This window comes from Chiloscyllium punctatum, chromosome 5 (assembly GCF_047496795.1).
Source record: "Chiloscyllium punctatum isolate Juve2018m chromosome 5, sChiPun1.3, whole genome shotgun sequence".
Classification (NCBI taxonomy): domain Eukaryota; kingdom Metazoa; phylum Chordata; class Chondrichthyes; order Orectolobiformes; family Hemiscylliidae; genus Chiloscyllium; species Chiloscyllium punctatum.
Window position 1 is genome coordinate 112,068,966 of NC_092743.1, and position 21,638 is coordinate 112,090,603.

Below are 21,638 nucleotides of genomic sequence, written 5' to 3' on the forward strand. Positions count from 1 at the left end.
AGGATGACAGATTTCATTCCCTAATGTTCACAAGAGTGAAACAGATTTTTTTCTCCCCTTGACAATCAACAATGGTTTAATGGTCATTATGAGACACCTAATTCAAATTCATCATCTACCTTGGCAGGATTTGAACCTGGATCCCAGAACATTAGCTGAGTATCTAGATTAACAGTCTGGTGATAACATAGGGCCATTGCTGTCCCGTCCCGTCCCGTCCCCCCCACCATATTCAACACACGCTATAGCAGTGGTTTTCCATTTAAAGTAGGTGAATCTGCAATGCTGTTGGAAAAGCTAGTGGAAAGAGTTTTTTTTTTGAGGGTTCCTATGTCCAGTGGAGACACTCCACCTCTGTCCTGGCATGACAGAAATGAGACTTTGACAAATGAGGATATCATGGACAGCAGTGTCTCCTCCAATGAAGAAAATATGGAGGAAGATGATCAAATGGTGCTTTAGAAATCACCCAAGAACCATATCATAGCGCACTTAAAAACATGCAAGCAAGGTTTATGATGTGATAATACATACATGCTTTAGATGATTCACAATGGCAGATCCATGCAAAACAATAAAGCTACAGTCTTCCATAGCACTGTTGTTATTTCCTTTACTGCCCTTTATCATTTATCGGCACCCATACTAACCTCACACGCTGTGATCTTTCCTAAAAGTCCTATAGCCCAGAAAAACTGGAAACAATTTATCACCTTGTAATGCTCCACACTTATTGGTGAACAAAACAAAGGTTACAAATGAGCATCAACAAAATATAAACCCTGAATCCAAAGTTTAGCTAGACTTTCTGAAATCTCTTTTGTCCTTGTTCCACAGTGCTAACCTAGCACCATCAGCCAAGTTTGATTCAGGTGGCTGCTCGAAACATTTGATGACCAAAGCACTTACTTCCCTGGCTGACTGAGGGTAGGAGGATCCTGGCATATTGAAGGCTTTCTGGCCAAGTACGGAAGTCTTCTGTGTCATCATCTACCTAGTCACTTGTATCAGTGAGAGGATTGCTATCCACACAGAGGACACCAAAAATAGCTTCAAAATTCATTGGGCAGCCACTCCTCTAATTTTTAACAGAATACTTGTCCCTCCCTGATCATATGAAATCTTATTGATTTGTCAGTGACTCCAGAGATCTTGAACCCTCTCATCCAACAATTGCTGTTTAAACCCATGAAGGAGGCAATAGCATTACAAACCCACATGCATCTCTCATCCACAAAGCAATCTGATGTGTATGGATCTCCATCAGGGTCATGGGTCTCTTGATGGAGAAATGAAAGCAAGCCACTTCGGATGCTAGAGATCTGAAATAAATGGAGAAACTCAACAATATCTGTGGGGAGAGAAAACAAAGTTAACATGTTAAGTCCATCACGTCTCTTCGTCTTGATGGGAGAAAACAGAATCAACATGTGGCTAAAACAGAGGTGTCATGGCCAGGAGAGACCACTCCATAACATTTGCTTGAGGGTGCATAGTATTTCTGACTTCATGATGGAGGGAAAGGTAATTGAAGAATCAGCTGAAGGACCACGGCAGAGCCCTGAACAACTTACAATGATGTCCTGAAGCTGAGAAGATTGCCCTCCAAAAATCACAACCTTCTTTTCCAAAATAATTCATTTGCATAATAAAAACTGATGTAAACTTATGTCATAATAACACACTGATCAAGCTCCTCCCATTAAAAATATAAACATTTTAAGATTATTCATCCCTTCAATTATATCAGTTCATGTGAATCAAAATACGCCCAGTCTCTAACCTGACTGCATTTAGCTACATTTTACTATTGACCCTCCAGTGTACAATTTTACAGCACATCAACTAGTTGATTATTTAAAAAGCTACATCACATGATCAAGAAATATTACATTCATAAGTGCCTTTCATACTTGGAAGTATCACTGTAAAAGTGTCACTGCCCATTTAAGCCCTTAATCAAGTTCATTACAATATTTTCTTGAAGCTGGTACTGCAAAGCAATTATAACTTTGGTGTTGTACTGCAGAAAATTTGCTTATCTCTCTCATTTTGGTGGCTATACCCTCAGTTCCGAGAGTTCTAAGCTTTAGAATCCACTCTCTTTTATGTGAAGCAATCAAAGAACTAGGTTTAAGATGCAATACAAACATCATGTTGTTATTGTGGCAATGGAAATTCCATCACATTTTAGCCTAATTACAGTGGCAAAATGAAATCAAACTAAAAGGCTGGCATTGATCACAAATCTATTGTTTGGCCTCTTTTTAATTTCATCAGAAAAGTAATTAATTAATAGCGTGAAATAATAGCTGAAATGAATTTAATGAAACATACAAAATTCACAATCAACTGTTCTGTTAATTTAACATATATAAATAGAAATCATTAGCAATTCTTTGATGGTCTTCAGTTTAAAAATATTTTAACTGCAGGATTACAAACAATACTGTGATTAAACTGAAATACTGTCATTAAAATGTAGTAGAGCAGTGACAAAGTAAAGGAAGAGCATGAAAATGGTTGACAAATAGCATACAAACTGATCTTCAAAAAGAATTCAGATTTTTAAAATTCTATTATTTTGTGGGATGTGGAGAATGCTTGGCTGGCCAGCATTTCCATATTTGCTCTTGAGAAGGTGGTGGTAGCTGCCTTCATGAACTGTTGGAGTCCACCGACTGCAGGTTGACCCACAATGTCATTAGGGAGGGAATTACAGGATTTTGATCCAGTGACAGTGAAGAAACGGCGATATATTTCCAAATCAGGATGGTGAGTGGCTTTGAGAGGAACATGCAAACACATGGTCAGAATAACCACAAAAAGGCATTTTTGTACATTAAATAAAACTTTATTTCACTTCTCCAAGTGAATGTTACAATTTACCTTTTTGCTTAGCATAGATATGAATCATGTATTTACAATTTACAGTAGTGTATCTCTCCAAAATACAAGTACAAAAGCTGTAGTAAACAAACTAGGTACTGCGATTCAGTATCTTTATAGGCTGAAGCTCCAAGTATATTACCTAGCAAAAAAAAATCAAGCTGTACAGAAAGAAGCCTTCCAGTCAAACATTAACAGCACCCATTCACGGCTTATATCCCATTAGAAATTTATTGCACAATTTATCCTAGTGCCATTTAACAAGAACCTGCTAGAGTTAACATCAGAATAATGTCAAGTCTTCCTCAAATTTTAGACTTTATACAAATCACAGTTAAAGGCCATAGAAACATCATCTTTTAAACAGTACCATATTTCCCTTCCCTGCACAAGCAAACAGATAAATAACATCCCAGCAGCATGATCATGGAATAGCTCCGTGTCACCCTTGTAGGTTTCCCAGTTAGCGTAACCAAGTCTAGAAAAGGAAAAAAAAAATTTTGTAAAAGCCACATCTTTTCCATAATATTTTCAGAACATAATATATACTTCCTTAGCAATGCACTCAAATTATGGTGTTCCATTGGTTCATGTTTCAAATGACTAAAACTTCGATGGCCCACAAAAGACAGTGATAAATCCATGAATGCATCACCAATGCTTTTGCAACAAAGAAACTCATTCGAAGTAGCTCAATGACATTTCGAACCCATATAGAAAAATACAATATTCTGATATTGCCAAATCCCAGAGAGGCAAAAAAAACCCTTAAAAAAAATGCACAGTGAATATCAATTGTAATCACATTGCAGAGCAACCACAATGTGCAATTTATTCTGCATGAAAATGAAGGAACATGAATTTGGTGAGCTCTTTCTTGAAGTGCTATACTCCCAGTGATCTATGGATACCCAGAGTGCTGTAATTTAATATTTCCAATATTTTGATCCAATAACAATAAAGGAATTATGAAATATTTCCAATTCAGAATGCTATGTGATTTCGAGGGAAACTAGCAAATGTTCCCATGCATCTGCGCAGTATTCCATTATAATCCTGACTTGTGCCTTGTAGATGACTGAATAGAAGAACAAAATAAAGAGAGGAGAACACAGTTTTGCTTGCTGAGACTGCTTCAACATTCAATATGATCATGGCTGATACTGGGTTCAACTCCTTACCAATTGCTCCCATATCCCCAAATTCCCTGTGATCCAAAAGTCTGTGCTTAAATATTTTCAATAATAGAGCATCCACAACCCTTTGAAGGAAAGAATTTTTAAAAATTCCCAACCCTTTTAGCTGAAGAAATTTTTCAGTCCTTAATGATTGACTCCTGGCCCTGAGACTATGCCTCTGTGTATGAGATTCACCGGTTATGGGGAACAGTGTCTTAGTATCAAGCTTTTTCAAAACCTTGAATACTTCAAAGAGGCCACCTCTCATTCTTTTAATCTCTACAGAATAAAGGTTCAATGTATGTGGTTTTATCATAGGACAATCCGACCATCCCGGGGCAAAACTAGCAAATCGTTGCTGTACCATCTCCAATGCAAGTGTATTGTACCATGAATGTGAAAATGAAAATTATGCATAATATTCAAAATAAATGTTCACTGAAGCCTTGTATCATCATAGTAGGATGTCTGGATCTCTCCAACATCCCTGCAATAAAGGCCAACATATCATGTGCCTCTCTAAGTCCCTTGCTGTATTTGAATGCTAAACTTTTGTGTTTTTTCCTGTAAGTGCAGCCAGGAATTGCTGAACGATACACTGACATGTCTCTCACCTTCATTTTCTCACATCATTCTAATGGCCACCACATAAAACGAAGGATCTGAGCAGAGAAGGAGACCATAATTCAGTCTGACTTATTTTTCAAAGGAAGAATTTATCTTTCGTCACCTCTACCTTCTCCCCAGCCCTGCACATTCTCTTGCCAGATCCAATTCCTTCTTAAATGCTTCGACTGCACCTCCAGGTCCAAGCAACCCGCTTGGTTAGTACCCAACCTAACATTTCATTCCTTCACCACCAACGCACATGGGAAGTGGTACGATAGACTGCAGTAACTCACCAAATCTCCTTTGTCAGTATCTTCTAAACCTGTGACCTCTACCACTTACAGAGACAAGGACAGGAGGTACATAGAAACAACACCACCACCTGCAAGTTCCCCTCCAAATTAAACAATATCCGCACTTAGAATCGTATTACTTTCCATCACTATTGGTAAGTCGAATTCCTGGAACTCTCTTCCAAGTAGCACTGTATGCGCACCTCCATTCCAAGGATTGCAGCAGTTCAAGAGGCACCTTCAAGACAATAACCATCTCAAGGACTATTGGGAAGAGGCAATAAACACTGATTCTTCCAACAATTCCCACATCCCATGAATGAAAACAAAATGGTTCCTCATCTATTTCAACAAATATTTTCTGCACTTTTTCTAGTGCCATCATATCCTTTCTAAAGTGTGGTGCCCTGAACAGGACACTTACCCAACTGAGGCTAAACAAGTGCTCTATGCAAGTCTGCCTCCAAGTCTCACACCAACCTGACTTGGAACTCCAATCATTACTGCCTCACTGTTACTGGGTTAAAATCTTATAACTTTTCTGAGCAGAACTGTGGATGCACAAACATGGATTGCAGTGGTTCAAGGTAGTTCATCAGACCAGGGCAATGTGGGATTGGTAACACATGCTGGCCTAGCCAGTGACATCCACATTCCCTGAAAGAACTTCTCAAAAAAAAACCTCCGGATACAGTATACCTTATTAGCCATGCTCGCAGCCTGTCCTTGCAACTTCAATAACTTATATAGATTCACATCCACATCCCTCTACTCCTGTATTCTATACCTCGAGAATTTTGTTATTTTTTTCTCATCTTTGTGTTTTTCCAAGCAAGTGAATCAGTTCACACTTATATGCAGTAATTTTAATCTGCCACACATGCATCAACTCTACCAACTGTCTATATCTTTTCCCTTCATTAGCCTTCTGACAGCTCACAATGCTTCTAAGTTCTATATGATCTGCAAATTTTGAAATTCCACCCTGTACACCAAGTTTTTAGATTAGATTAGATTACTTACAGTGTGGAAACAGGCCCTTCGGCCCAACAAGTCCACACCGCCCCGCCGAAGCGCAACCCACCCATACCCCTACAACTACCCCTTACGTAACACTATGGGCAATTTAGCATGGCCAATTCACCTGACCTGCACATCTTTGGACTGTGGGAGGAAACCGGAGCACCCGGAGGAAACCCACGCAGACACGGGGAGAACGTGCAAACTCCGCACAGTCAGTCACCTGAGGCGGGAATTGAAGCCGGGTCTCTGGCGCTGTGAGGCAGCAGTGCTAACCACTGTGCCACCGTGCTAGGTCATTAATATATATCAGGCAGAGCAAGCAGCTCCAATACTAACCTTCTCCAAATCTCAAAACACATTACCCACTACTTGATTTACTGACACTCAGCAAATTTCATTTCCATGTTGTGCTTGTCCCTTTTATCCTATTACTTATAACTTTGCTTACAAGTCTGTTGTGGCAATTCAACAATGTCTTTTGGACATCCACGTACAATGCAACAACAGCATTATCCTCATTAAGAAAGTACACAAAACACTGGACTGCAGTTACTGGGCTTACTAAGAGAATGTTTTTTGAAGGGTGTGACTTTGAAATTCGCCACCCCTCTGGACCCACCTTGAGCCTAAGACCAGAAAATGCGTCAGTAGTTTCCACTCATTTTGCTCATTATCTTTGGATGCAAATCATTCAGGCCTGAAACCTTTTTTTTGGTAAATATATTTATTAGCAATTTTTTTTTCACTTTACAATCATAAAATTATTGAAAAATACAATCAATAACAAATATCAGTATAATTAAAAGAAAAAAACATACAAATTACAATATAACTACTGTCTCCTAACTATTAACCTACCCTCTAATACAAAACAAACCCTGACATGGTGCAAAGCAACACCAAAGAAAAAAACCCACAAAATACAGAACAGCTATGCTCGGCGCAAAGCTCCCAAACTGAGGAACAGGAACATTGTATATATACCTGTATTAACTCAGGGGACCCCCTCCAGGGCCCAGGGCTTGATAAATCTAACCATCTTGGTTAAACAAACACCCTAGTTAAGACAACTGACAAATCTGTTTCCAAATAACTCAAGTAAGGCTACCATGTTTTATAAAAATGGTCTGTTGTGTGGTGCACCAGGTTTGTAAAAAAAGTCCAAGTGAATGTGCTCCATAATTAATTTCTGCCATCCCAGCAAGCCCGGCGGGTTCTCAGACACCCAATTCATCAGAATATTCTTCCATGCACAGTATATAAGAATATTAAATAGTTTCTTCCCATGCCCATCTAAAGATGGTAAATTTGGTAGACCTAAGACGAGAGATATTGAGTCTATTTTGACCTCAGTCCTTAATACCTTCCCTATCTCTCCCGCCACAGCGCTCCAATAAACATGGAACCTGTGGCATGTCCAGGAGCAATGGGTAAGAGTACCTACACTTATTTTATATTTGAGGCACACTGAAGATGCCCCTTTTTTAAACTTTGCCAGACGGTCTGGTGCCAGATAAGCCCTGTGCAGAACTTTTAACTGCATAGCGCATGTCCTATTACAGATTGAGACCTTTCGAGTATTCTCCCATATGTTGTCCCATATTTCAGAAGAGATCTCCACTCCTAGCTCTTGCTCCCAGACCTCTCATAACCAGTTAATATTTTGCCAGGCCCTGGCACCCAGCAGGCGATAGAGGGCACTAACCGAAAGGGTGCTCGTGGAGCGTAGCTTATCGGGCTTAGGGCGGCATGGTGGCACAGTGGCTAGCACTGCTGCCTCACAGCGCCAGAGACCCGGGTTCAATTCCCGCCTCAGGCAACTGACTGTGTGGAGTTTGCACGTTCTCTCCATGTCTGCGTGGGTTTCCTCCGGGTGCTCCGGTTTCCTCCCACAGTCCAAAGATGTGCAGGTTAGGTGAATTAGCCATGCTAAATTGCCCTTAGTGTTAGGTAAGGGGTAGACATAGGGGTATGGGTGGGTTGCGCTTCAGCGGGTGCGGTGTGGACTTGTTGGGCCAAAGGGCCTGTTTCCACACTGTAAGTAATCTAATCTAATGAGAAGCATAGTCTTCTTCTGGATGAAATCCCTAACCTGAAAAAAATGGAAAAGATCTCTGCTGGGCAACCCATATTTGCAGCTCAGTTGCTCAAAAGACAGCATAACTTCCCTCTCAATCAAGTCTCCCAAACTAGAAACTCCTCTCGCTGCCCATATTTTGAACCCTGAGTCCATCATCCCTGGTCAGAACCCGGGCATACCAACTATAGGTGTAAGTGGTGAAGTCTTGGATAAACAACCCTCACTCTGATGCATCGCCCTCCAAGCCCCGACTGTACTAATGACAATGGGGTTCCAGCAGTGGTCCATAACTGTCCTTACCTTATCCATGAGCAACAGTTTAATAAGAGGGCACTTTGCTTGGGAGGCCTCTATATCCAGCCATATTGAGTTTGGATCGTTACCTACCCAATCATAGACAAAGGACAGCAGGGAACTCAATTGATACCTCCTGATGTCTGGGAAATCAATTCCTCCCCCTCCTTGAGGCAACTGCAATTTAGTGAGTTTGATGAGGGGCCACCCATGATGCCAGACAAAGGATCCAAACCACCCCATAAACTTCCTCAGCGTTGACCTGGGAAACATTACAGGGAGCATATGCATGGGATAAAGCAAACAAGGAAGAACATTCATATTAATGAGAGATATTCGGCCCAGCCATGAAATTGAAAGAGCCTCCCACGTCTGAAGATCTCGCCTAATATTGTCAAGCAAGTGAGCAAAGTTAGTCCGAAATAACAGATCAAACTTGAGGGTAATAAAAATGCCTAGGTACTGGAATCCTGCCCGTGACCACTTAAAAGGGAACTTAGAGCCACCTTCAATTTCTGACACTTCCTTAAGCTTCCCCAAAGGCATAGCCTCCGATTTTGCAAAGTTAATCTTATATCCTGAAACAGCTCCAAATGAATTAATACATTGTATCAAATGGGGTACGGACGTCATTGGGTTCGATAAAAATAGAAGAACATCATCCGCATACAGTGTAATCTTGTGTGCCCTCGATCCCACTTCCAGAGCGGTTATGTGGACGTTCTGACAAATAGCCTCTGCCAGTGGGGGGCAGCCTTTGCGACTATCCCTACCAATCGTAAAATTCCCAGACTTCACCCTGTTGGTGATGACCGCGGCCAGAGCGTGGTGATATAAAACCTCCACCCACCTAACAAAGACTCCACCCAACCCAAACTGTTCTAAGACATAAAAAGAATACGGCCATTCTATCCGGTCAAATGCTTTCTCTGCATCGAAGGAAATCATCAACCCCTGAATCGATTGTTGCTGACAAACTTGGACCATATTCAGCCAACCTTCTAATATTATTAGAGAACCTACGGCCCCTTATAAAGCCTGTCTGGTCCTCTTTCATAATATGGGGCAACACCCTTTCCAATCTCAGTGCCAGGATCTTGGAAAGAATCTTGAAATCTAAATTTAATAGAGAGATGGGCCTGTATGAAGCACAATCCTCAGGAACCTTCCCCTTCTTAAGAATCAAGGAAATATTAGCTTCTCTCAAAGATGGTGGTAGACATTCATGCATATAGGAGTGATTGTACATCTCCAACATCGGCCCTGACAGAATCCCTATAAACTCCTTATAAAACTCATCGGGAAAAACATCAGGGGCAGGCGCTTTCCCACTCTGAAGTTGCCTAGCTGCCTCCTGTATTTCCCGAACTGTCAAGGGGGCACTAAGGAGAGAGGCCTGTTCCAAGGTTACCCCTGGGAGGTCCAGGTTCTTAAAAGAGGTCTCCATTTTAGCCCTCCTGTCTTCGCAACCTTCAGACCAATACAATTCAGAGTAAAAGCTCCAAAAAGCCTCATTAATCTTTTTAGCATTGTATGTAAGGACCCTGGCGCTGTCGCTGATTGCAATAATGGATTGGGGAGCACGCGTTTTCCTAGTCAGGTACGCTAAATACTTCCCTGGCCTATTCCCATATTCGAATAGCCTTTGTCTGGCAAAAGCAAGTTCTTTCTTTGCATTTTGTGACAGTTATTGAATTCAAGGCAGCACGAAGAGCCGTGATCCGCTGTAGCTTAGTCACCGAAGGCCGTGAAAAATGTGCCTCCTCCGCAGCTTTCAACCGCATCTCAAGTAGATGCTACTGTTCCTCCTCCTGTCATTTCCGGCTAGCCGAATAGGAAATAGCTAATCCCTTAGCAAAGGCCTTAGCTGTCTCCCACAGCATGGACGGACTACCAGCCGTGCCTGAGTTGATCGTCAAGAATTCCTGAAACTCCTTCAAAAACTATTCCACAAATTTGGAATCCTTAAGGAGAAAAGGGTCCAAATGCCAGTGCAGCAAACCTAGCCCCTCACTCTTGGCCTTAACCTCCAAATATACTGCTGCATGATCAGAGATAGCTATATTCCCAAGTTTGCAACCCATAATTGGATCCAGAAGGGCCGAGGGAGCCAGAAAGAGGTCAATTCTCATCTGACATTTTTGTGGGTTTGAAAAAAAGGTGAAGTCCCTGCCGGTAGGATGAGGACATCTCCAAATATCCACCAGCCCCAACTCCTCGCATAAGTCAACCACCTGCTTGGCCTGCGAAGAAATAGTTGGGGACCCACAAAGCATCCTGTCCACTGTCGGATCCAAAAGACAATTAAAATCCCCCCCATAATAATGTGCCGTGTTCCAAAAGCGCACAGCTTAGAGAACGCACTAATCAAAAATTTGAGGGGATGCGCCGGAGGACAGTAGACATTTAAAATGCCATATCTGTGTATCAGGGCTTTAAGTATCACGAACCGTCCCTGCTCATCTTTACCTGCTCTAATAACGTGAATGGAAGATTTTTCTGAATAAGTACCGCCACTCCTACTTTTAGTAGTAAAGGATGAAAAGTATACCCGGTCATAACTCCCCTGTTGTAATTTCAGGTGTTCTCCATCATCAGGATGGGTTTCCTGCAACAAAGCGATATCAACCCTTTCCCTCTTAAGGTTAGAAAGCACCTTTTTCCCTTTAACAGGTGAATGACTTCCCTTAATGTTCCAGATGCACCATTTAAAAAGACACTTAGCCATATCCCCTTTCAGACTCCCTTGAACCCCTCGGAGAGAGAACCCTGCCTACAAAGCGCCGAGCGTAAGTAAATAAAGACTCATAGAATCGAAAAACTATATATACAAAAACTACTCTATCATAACTCTAAACAACTATTACTACCAAAAAACTACAAAGAAAACCAACTATAAACCTTGAATGGAAGACTCTTCCCACTGCCCATAGGGGGCACTCACCCTACCCATCCCCTCCTTCACAGCTCCTTCAAACCCGGATTGTGCCCCAGCCTTAGGTCAGAAAATAAAACAAGACGACAATCCTTAAAACAACTCAAAAAAGACAAAGTCAGGATGAGCAGTCCACCCATCCCTGGCTTCATGTCACCCCTACTTGTGATAAAGAGAAGCAGAACAAAAAAAAAGGGGAGAGACAACAAAGATCCACAAAATTACCCATTATAAAATCCAGTTATTAAAAAAAAGGAACAATTTGTTCCAAAGTCTTTTCCCCCTGTTCCAAAAAGGAAATTATTAGGGAGAAAGGAAGGAATAAATAAAAGGAAGGGAAAACATAGGGAAAGATAGAAAAAAGAACAAACATTAACCATATTCTTCAGGCCAATCCGACTATTTTATAGCCTTATCCACTGAGTCAAATGTATAAACTGAGTCCTTGTGGCTGAAACAAATCACTGCGGAGTATCTTATGGAGTACTGGATGCCCAGGTTCCTCAGCCTCTTTTTAACTTCATTTAAGGAATTCCTCTTTTGAATGAAAGCTGCAGAGAATTCCTGGAAAAACATGATTTTTGACCCCTTGTACAGCAGTGCAGATCTTTTCCCAGTGATCTGGAAGCTTCTATGACTTTTTGCTTGTCCTTACAGGAGTGGAAGTGCACTAGGACCGAGCGAGGGCACTGCACTGGGCCTGACCTGTGCACTGTAACCCAATAAGCCCTTTCAATCTGCAGCCTACTGGACTCGATGCGAAGGCCCAAAAACTTTGGCAGCCAGCTTTCAAAGAAGTTGACTGGCTGTTAACCTTCCTCACCTTCAGGGAGTCCCGACAATTCAGAGATATATCCTCCGACCACTATTTTCGAGGTCGACGATATGTTCTCGCAAGGCCCACACACATCTTGCTCCAGCACCTGGATCCAACTGGATGAGGACTCCATTGCAGCTTTTGAGGCCTTAGTTCGACCCTCCATCTTCTCCAGCCTCTTTCTGAGGCCCTGGATCTCCTGCTCATGCTTCTGCAGCACGGATGCGATAGGTTGGACCTGGGCACGAATCTCCCCACGGATTTCCTCAATCGCAGCCACAACTTTCAAGGTAAGTCTCTCCATTGCCGCAGCCAATTTCTGAGAGTCTGTCAGGTCACCGGGGGGTTCAGGAGAGGGTGCTGCTGCTGCTATCGTCTCTGGTATACCTAGTGCTGCAGGGGACTGTCCTCCCTAGTGCTGTTTGTTCACTCCTTTTCCCTTGGGCATCCTTTCCACTCCCAAATATTAACAAATATGTGTTCTGTAAGGTTCTAAACTAATAATTCAACCACATAAGTTGGCCAGGGATGGCAAAAAACACCAGTATGCCTTGGCTGTTAGGCAAAGCTGTCCACAGCAGTTCTACAGAATTGCCGCCATCTTGCAGAGTCCCCTGAAACCTTATTAACTTCATGTACAAACCAACTACCCAAAACTTGATTCTTATCAATTTTTTTGTATTCACTTGTGGAACACAGGATACTTTGTAAATTAGGCGTTTGCTGCGACTAATCAAGAAATGGGTGAATAGAGAGTGGGATCAATTCAACCCTCTCACCCAGGAGCTTAATGGTTTATGGTAGCCCATCTGCCTTAAGTTATTGATCATGAAGCAGTACATAGCCAAAAGGATTTTAAACCAAAAACAAATAAATGTATGGTGAGATTTATGCTATTATGTGAAGGAATTCATTCTGCGATCTGTTCAGGCCAACAGTTGAACAAAATATTAGTATATTTTTATCAACTGTAGTATTAATACGATGCCAGCTAACCTTTTAAAATGTGAAATTAACTTGTAACTTTACAGTTTTGTACCCAAAAATACATCAATATGTTTTTTGTTGTTATTCGGTCTTTTAATTAGAAAATAAAAGTTGAAATACACATTTTGTTCCGAGAGATTTCACTGTGGTCATTTCCTTCAGAAAATTACAATTATAGTACAATCAAGAGTAAACTAAACGACACGAAAACTATGAAAGAAAAATGTCAATAGTTGAAAACCCATTTCTTGTTCGAGGTTGCCTGTGAATGTTGTTCAGCACTGAAAATGTGTTGCTGGAAAAGCGCAGCAGGTCAGGCAGCATCCAAGGAACAGGAGAATCGACGTTTCGGGCATAAGCCCTTCTTCAGGAATCCTGAAGAAGGGCTTATGCCCGAAACGTCGATTCTCCTGTTCCTTGGATGCTGCCTGACCTGCTGCGCTTTTCCAGCAACACATTTTCAGCTCTGATCTCCAGCATCTGCAGTCCTCACTTTCTCCTAGCCATCCTTGCAATCCCTGGATTTGAAATGGTTCTTTCTCCTCAATGTTGTTCAGCAATTACATTGCTGAGTTAGATGAACAATGAAATATTTATATATTTTTGTTAGTAGGCTAGGTTTATGTTGTTACAAAAAGCTGACAAAAACAGACATATGAAAGGTATAACTCACCCATGTATTAAGTGACTGCATCACCAACCAAGCCTCAGAAAATACCAGTACGAGATGAGGAATACTACAGAGCCAGGGATAAATGAGCTTTTGTTAGATAAGCAAGCAACACACCCAATGCCATGGAAAATGCATGCAATAGAGTTAACTATAAGATGAGTGGTCCAAACAGTTGTAAGGATAGTTAAATTAGCATCTGATTGGAGGAAATCACTACTAATGATGGGGAAAGAAATCAAAAGAATGCCTCAATATTAGACCAACAGTGAACTCCTTGGAAAGGCCAACAGACTTTTAGAAATATGATCCATTAGCATTGACACACAAAAATAGAAACTGCTGGAGAAACAAGAGTTTCTGTTGAGAGAAAACAGAGTTAATGTTTCGAGTCCAGCGACTGTTCGTCAAGACAAACTCATTGAACTTGAAATGTTTACTCCGATTTCTCTCCACTGATGCTTCTCTCCACTGATGCTGGGTTTTTCCAGCAATTTCAGTTGTCCATGTTTCAGACCTTAAGCATCTGCAGTTCTTTGTTTTATTCTGTTATCATTAAGCTAGTTTAATACATTACAATTAGTACATTAAATATTAAAAATCATGTGAATGTGTCATATTTGTGGCTCCAAGCAAACGTAACCTCCTTTATCCCAACAAGGGTCCATTTTATAGTGGTAATACCTGCTTATTATTTACATATCAGTAGATTTTGGACTCTCACTTAAGTTGATACATTCTTGTCTCATATTCCCCTTCTGCAGTCCTTTTCTCTTGAACTCCTTTCTGAACCTATTGTATTTGACATAGTTGCACTTGAATAATTCATCTGGCATGTATCATACACCTGCTACTTTTGCTTCATCATTTCGATCTATCAACTCAAAGAGCTCTGATTTTGATTATCTTTCTTGTCACCTTTGTTCAATTGTATCTAGCCTGTACTTGAAGCATACCTTGCTTAACAATCACAGTCTCTGGATTCATTTTACCCTGGCTAGATCTTTTCTCACCTCAACTCCTACACATTAATATCCCTATTTTCCTACGTTTTACTAGTGCATAGCACTGTGCCTTTGCGGTCCTACTTTATAACTTCTTCCCTACTTCCTGAAAATTTCACATTAGACCTCAATGTCTCTCTACATTGTACAGAAAAGATATCGGTGGGGTCGGGTCAAAGATCACCGCTGAACTTGATGTTCCCACTAACTTAGTTCATGATAGCCTTAGCAATATTGATTAATGCTGCTTTCAAGATGACCAGTCATCTCTGGAAATGCAATACTTATAGAAAACAATCTTGCATATTAAAGAGTTCTTCTAAACTTTGAAATTCTCAACTAAATGTAAAGCATACTTTTTTTTAAACAATTAAACAGTGACATGGGTGCTATAAACTGATGTTACCTTTTAATTTTTTTCGCCCATAATAACTGCAAATTGTCAGGTTATCTTCTAGCCATCATTGAAAGGAAATTAAGTGCTTATGAATTCAAACATTTCCAAAACGGCTGGTCAACTACTATACTCCATTGTACCTTTTCCGAGCAATTCTGTCACTGAATAATTATAATTATTTATACTGCATCAGCTATGTTTAATCTATCTGAACACATAGATGTTTAACTAGTTATATTCCAAGGAATGAACAGACAAACTAAGTTGCAAATTTACTGAAGTTTCCAGCATGACAGCATGGTAGCTCAGTGGTTTGCACTACTGCCTCACAGTGCCAGGGACCCGGGTTTGATTCCTGCCTCGGGCGACTGACTGTGTGGAGTCGGTACATGCTCACCGTGGCTGCTCGAGTTTCCTCCGGGTGCTCCGGTTTTCTCCCACAATCCAAAGATGTGCAGGCCAGGTGAATTGGCCATGCTAAATTGCCCATAGTGTTAGACGCGTTAGTCAGGGGTAAATATAAGGTGGGGGAATGGGTTTGGGTGGGTTGCTCTTCGGAGGGTCGGTGTGAACTTGTTGGGCCGAAAGGCCTGTTTCTATGTTGTAGGGTATCTAATCTAAATGACATTTTAACTAAATCTGCATTATAACTGGAGTGATAAAGCTTTAGTCAAACCTCTTATTTTAATTTATAGCCAAACGCTCAAACTAAAAATTAATTACAGAAAATTGGTGATGATGCACAAGAATGTCATCTTATCAACCGTATTTCAAACAAGAGCAAGTCTTATTATAAGTTGCTTCTGCTCTTAATCTGATATACTGCTCACTGTGCATCAAGAAAGGTTGAGATAGATAGGCGCAACCCACCAATTTTGGCTTCTTGGTTCTTTTGCTGACTTGTTTCCAATCCCTAGTGGTCGGCTGTGCAAGAGCAAGAGTTGACTACGTTATGGGTTATCTACTGCAGGAGAGAACTTGTTGAATACTCCAGGCCAATATTCAAACCAGGGAGCATTTAGAAGCCATCATATATTTGACTGCAGCATTAAAATTAAAATTTGATTTAAATCTACCAGCAATTATCCAAATAATAACAGGTAATGAAAAGAGTTAAATTACTCAAATATTTCATGTTTGAAATTTTAGTCATGCTATTCAAATAAACAGCTTGTGTGTACAGTAGAAACAAATCAATTTTTTCCAAAAAGCAGGTTTCATATCTATACAATGACTCCAGGCCTTCATTATGAATGATCATAAGTGCAAATCAAACATAAATGTAAAAATGTATAAAAATATCCACGTAAAATATAATTATAAAACAAACAAGCTGGCTATAAGAATAACCACAGTATAGATATATGAATGTAATAATTTGATAGTAATGGGTACTTTTAAGTAGAAGGATTTGGTGGGTTCAGAATCATAAGACATTAAAAGCACCAAAGTGGAACAGGGAATGGAAAATTATGTTTTATAACAAGTACACTGCATAAAAATTAAGATGCAGTAATAAATCTATATCATCTTCAAGCTATCAGAAGGATATTGAGACAACATAGGGTACAACACAGAATGACAAAGGTCTACAGGGAATGGGGAAATACAAATATAAAGAAAGTCTTGAAAATTGATGCTGCCTTATTTAAGTAGTAAAGAATAAGAATTGATTAGAGAAATGCGTTCACAACGAATAAGGAGTGAGAGAGTAAATAGTCAGTCCATTTTCAGTGATTCAGGTGTCCAAAACAAGCAGCATTAGTAATATGGGATTTAAAATAAGCAACTTCCCTATTCTTCCAATGAAAACATATTGTCCCATCTTACTTAATTTGTCAATCGTTTGCCCACTCTCCAAGTTTATTCACGTATTTCTGTAATTTGTTTCAGTTTATGTTGATAAAATAAATAAATTGAAATCACTGTCTCTGGTCGAATTGGGAGAAACAAGGGGAAATAGTTAATGACTATGCTATGGGTCATTAGGATAAATGGAAATTTAATGCACTGCTGCTGTAAATCAAAACTGTAACTAAAATGTTGAAAGCACAGTAGTAGTCACATGATGCTCCACATCAATGCCAGCTCTTAGCTAAAGCAATCCAAAACTAATGTAAAAACAAAACAAAAGCAAAATAATGCAGTTACTGCAAATTCAAAATAAATTAAAGGAAATGTTGGATGTATTTGACAAATTTAGTACTGGCTGAGGAGAGGGGAAAAATTAATGATTCATATTGAATGTGACTCCACTTTGGAATTGAAGAATAGGATAAACATCTTAGGTTTTATAAGGCGGAGGGAAAGAAGAATAATGAGGAAGATAAGTGACAGAAAAAACGACAAAGATGCCAAAGAATAATATATTTGTCCTGAACTAACTTAGTCCCATTTTCTTCCCACATTTCTTTCTGTTGCTCTACATCCAGTTTTTGGCTAACTTTCACAGCAAACTTGTCACAATCCACCAATCCCTGTAGTCTGTGCTGCAACATATTACTATAAACAAAAAGGCTTTATTCCTGAATTTCAGAAATGCACGCGATGCTGTTCTAGATATCAAACACATTTACCAGATTTGCACAGATATGAACGGGAGTAGGCCATTCACTTCTCAAGATTATTCCACCGTTCAATGAGATCATGGCTGACCTGTGACCTGGCCCTCATATCTGCCCATGTCCCTTTACACCTTTGCTTAACATAAATTTATCTATTTCAGATTTAAAATGAATTTGTCAATTATTTGCCCATTCTCTAAGTTTATGCACACATTTCTGTAATTTACTGCAATTTTAGTGTAGACAACTCTCAAAATGAGGTGCAAATGTATTTTGTTTCCAATCCTATTTTTTTGGCTTTAAACTAGCTAGTGGTTTCATTCTATCACTTATCCACTGACTCAACATTCTCTGATGTCTTTCATTTACCTATGATGGGTAACTGTTTGAAGACATTTTGAAAATTCATAGGCACTGACTTGGGATTGGAAACCAAATTCATATTATTTATTAACAGCTTTGCCTTTTATCAAACAAATACCATCATATAACATAAGCATTACTTAGTTCCACAAGTACATTTTCCACAGTTTTGTATATCATGAATAAGAATGCATATCTAATGAAATTTGTGTTTAATAAGACCATAATTCATGTTAATGCATTTTACTTTTCTACTGCTAAGCTAAGCTGTGCTCCTTTAAGACAACAAGGTGCAATGACATACCCCGAGACCAACTTCTGATTAATTCCTTTGAGCTCTCACAAGTGTATAATATTATCACTAATTTGCAGCTTAGATCCAGGTGAGAAAAAAAAACACTTTATAGGAAAGTCACAAAAGTTCAACGGGCGAGTATGATTAATTGTTAAGGACATGGTCATAGGAGATGTACAACATGGAAACAGACCCTTCAGTCCAACCCGTCCATGCCGACCAGATATCCCAACCCAATCTAGTTCCACCTGCCAGCACGCGGACCCTATCCTTCCAAATCCTTCCTATTCATTTACCCATCCAAATGCCTTTTAAATGTTGCAATTGTACCAGCCTCCACCACTTCCTCTGGCAGCTCATTCCATACACATACCACTCTGTGTGGAAAAAGTTGCCCCTTAAGTCTCTTTTATATCTTTCCCCTCTCACCCTAAACCTATGCCCTTTAGTTAAAACATCAATGTCAGCTTAGTCACTGGACATAAGACATATAATCTAGCTTATTTACCATATTTCAGCAGTTCATATGATGTAACCATTTGTTTCTACAACACATCAGTTACCTCGGACCCAACAATCAACAGAAACTCAAATGGGCTCGAGTCCTAAAGAATGCTAAAACACAAAACATCCTAAAATGCTCACTATGTTGTACTCAGAAAATAATTTTGAAGCATTACTGATACCAAAAGACTAACCTAGTGGCAACTGCAATATTTTTTTCATTTCTGAGTGGTTTTCACTTGTTAAAATTGACTTTTAAAAAAAAACTTGCGACTCTGTCAGAGTGGCGATTTCCACAAATTCAGAAAAGGATTGGACTAAACAGGAACACTACAATAATTTGCAATTCTGATACCAGAAAAAAAACAAATTTGTGTTTCTATAGAGCAAGCCATCACCATCTTCAAGACACTCCAAGACATGCTTCAAACACAACATAACACTTAGAAATTCTATGAATTATTCTTTAGATTAAAATAATAAATGAAACTCTGGTATTTGGTTTGATATTTTTAAAACTGCTGTTGCATATACTTGCCATTGTGAGACTGGGTCAGGATAAGGAAAACAGACTTATAATTTTAGGCAACAGACTAGAATGCATGAAATATAAGTAATGCACAATGAGCGTTCTGATTTGAATGCAAAGGACTTATGCAACAAATTAAAGTCACATGATTTGATTTTGTCATGGCGATCATTTCTTTACACAGTATCCATTTTACCTGAAGGAAAAACAGTTTAATAGCATTTCAGTGGTAGATATAGTTCAGACTAAAAATCTAAGAGATAAAAGCCTTGAAGGTTTTGTCACAAACATGAAATTTGACAGTAACACTGAACCCAGTTCATTATCACTTGCAAAGTTAGCTGAAAAGACTGAATGTGGACTTACTGTAGATCGAGACTCTTCTCGTTCTAATATTTTCTGTGTCTGCTCTGCTGGGAACTTTAGTACAGTGGTTATAACTTTTGCCAAAGTCTGAAATAAAAAGGCATTAGAAATGAAAAAATAGTTCTCTCCAAAAGGATAGTCTGGAAATGAGCTATGTCAACCTGACATTTAATTGATTTGTGGATTGCAAGAGAGTTACCTATCTCTAACATAAAAAGCTCAACAGAACAGTCAATATTTGCTTGATATAATTTGGTTGAAAATAACCTAGCTTCTACTAGATCGCTGCTATTAACCACCATAATTTCAACTGTGATTGCTCATCATGACACTGAATTACAACACTAATTATATTCATCATGTCAAAAGGATGCATGTCCAAATGGCAACTGCCAAATAAGAGCATGAAGTGTGCAACATTGTAACAACATTTATTTGATAAAATAAATCACACTGAAGGTAAGAAACCTTTCAAATTAAACTGAGAACCAGTCCACAATCAAGAGGCATTTGGATGGGTATATGAATAGGAAGGGTTTGGAGGGATATGGGTCGGGTCTAGATTGGGTTGGGATATCTGGTCGGCATGGATGGGTTGGACCGAAGGGTCTGTTTCCATGCTGTATGTCTCTATGACTCTATAACTGCTTTAAAAGACTGTTTTTAAGGTGAGGTGGTAGCACAGTGGCAATGTCTAGGAATCCAAAAACCCAGGCTAAAGCTCTGGGTGCATCTGTTTGAATCCCACCTGGGCAGGTTGTGAAGCTAGAATCCAATTTAAAAAATAATTCTGGAATAGTTAATAGCAACCACATAACAAAGAACAGTACAGCACAGGAACAGGCCTTCGGCCCACAAAGATTGTGCCAATGGAAGATGCCTTTCTAATCTGGCTCCATGTGGTCTATATCCATCTATTCCCTGCCTATTCATACATCTGTCTATTGTTAATTATTATAAGAACCCATCTGGATCACTAATGTCGTTTAAAAAAGGAAATCTGTTACCTAGCCTGGCCTATATGTGACACAGAAACTTAGAAATTAGGAATAGAAATAGGCCATTTTGCTCTTCAAGTCTTTCTGCAACTTAATATGATCATGTTTGATTATTCAACTCAATATCCTACTTCCGCTTTCACCTTTAATTCCCTTTGGCCTCACAAACTATATTGAAGTGATTCTTGAAAACATTCAATGTTTTGGCCTCAAACACTTTTTGTGGTCGTCATTTTCACAAGTTCACCACTCTGTGTGAAGAATTATCCTATTTCAATCCTCAACAGCCTATCTTGCATCTGTAGACTATGACGCCTAGTTCTGGGCTCCCTGGTCATTGGGAACATCCTTCCTGCATTTACCCTATGTTTCTATTAGAAGTTGATAGATGTATATGAGATCTCTCCTCATTTTTCTATAAAGCAGTGAATATAGTCCTAAATGACCCAGCTTCTCAGTCTTGCCATCCTAGGAATCAGTCTGGTAAACCATCATTGCAGTCTTTCCATAGCCAGAACATCCTTCCTCAGATAAGACGACAAAGCTGTACTCAATATTCCAGGTATGGTCTCACCAAGACCTTATACAACTACAACCCTAGACATCCCTGCTCCTGCACTCAAATCCTCTTGGTATGAAGGCTTTCTGCACCACAAACTGCACTTGCATGCTTACTTTCAGTGGCAAGTGTATAAGAACACCCAGGTCTCAATGCACCTCCCCTTTTCCTAATCTGTTGCCATTGAGATAATAATCTTCCCTCTTGCTTTTGCTGCCAAAGTGGATAACCTCACACTTACCCACATTATATTTAATCTGCCATGCTTTTGCCCACTCATTGAA

At 39.7% G+C, this 21,638-nt stretch overlaps 1 protein-coding gene across 6 annotated transcripts in view; it reads right to left on the reverse strand.

Moving 5' to 3' along the window:
- Positions 1-2,871: 2,871 nt before the first annotated feature.
- The window catches only part of golga4 (golgin A4), a 183,124-nt gene continuing 164,357 nt past the window's right edge, over positions 2,872-21,638 (reverse strand). For 4 of the 6 annotated variants that reach the window (XM_072571048.1, XM_072571049.1, XM_072571045.1 and 1 more), the window contains 3 exons: positions 19,798-19,884; positions 13,779-13,842; positions 2,872-3,367 (listed from right to left, as the gene is read on the reverse strand). In XM_072571048.1, the coding sequence (XP_072427149.1) occupies positions 13,813-13,842; positions 19,798-19,884 (117 nt within the window). In that variant the 3' untranslated portion in view covers positions 2,872-3,367; positions 13,779-13,812. Of the gene's footprint in view, positions 3,368-13,564; positions 13,674-13,778; positions 13,843-19,797; positions 19,885-21,638 lie in introns of those variants that run through there. The other 2 variants (XM_072571046.1, XM_072571047.1) reach the window with 2 other exon arrangements.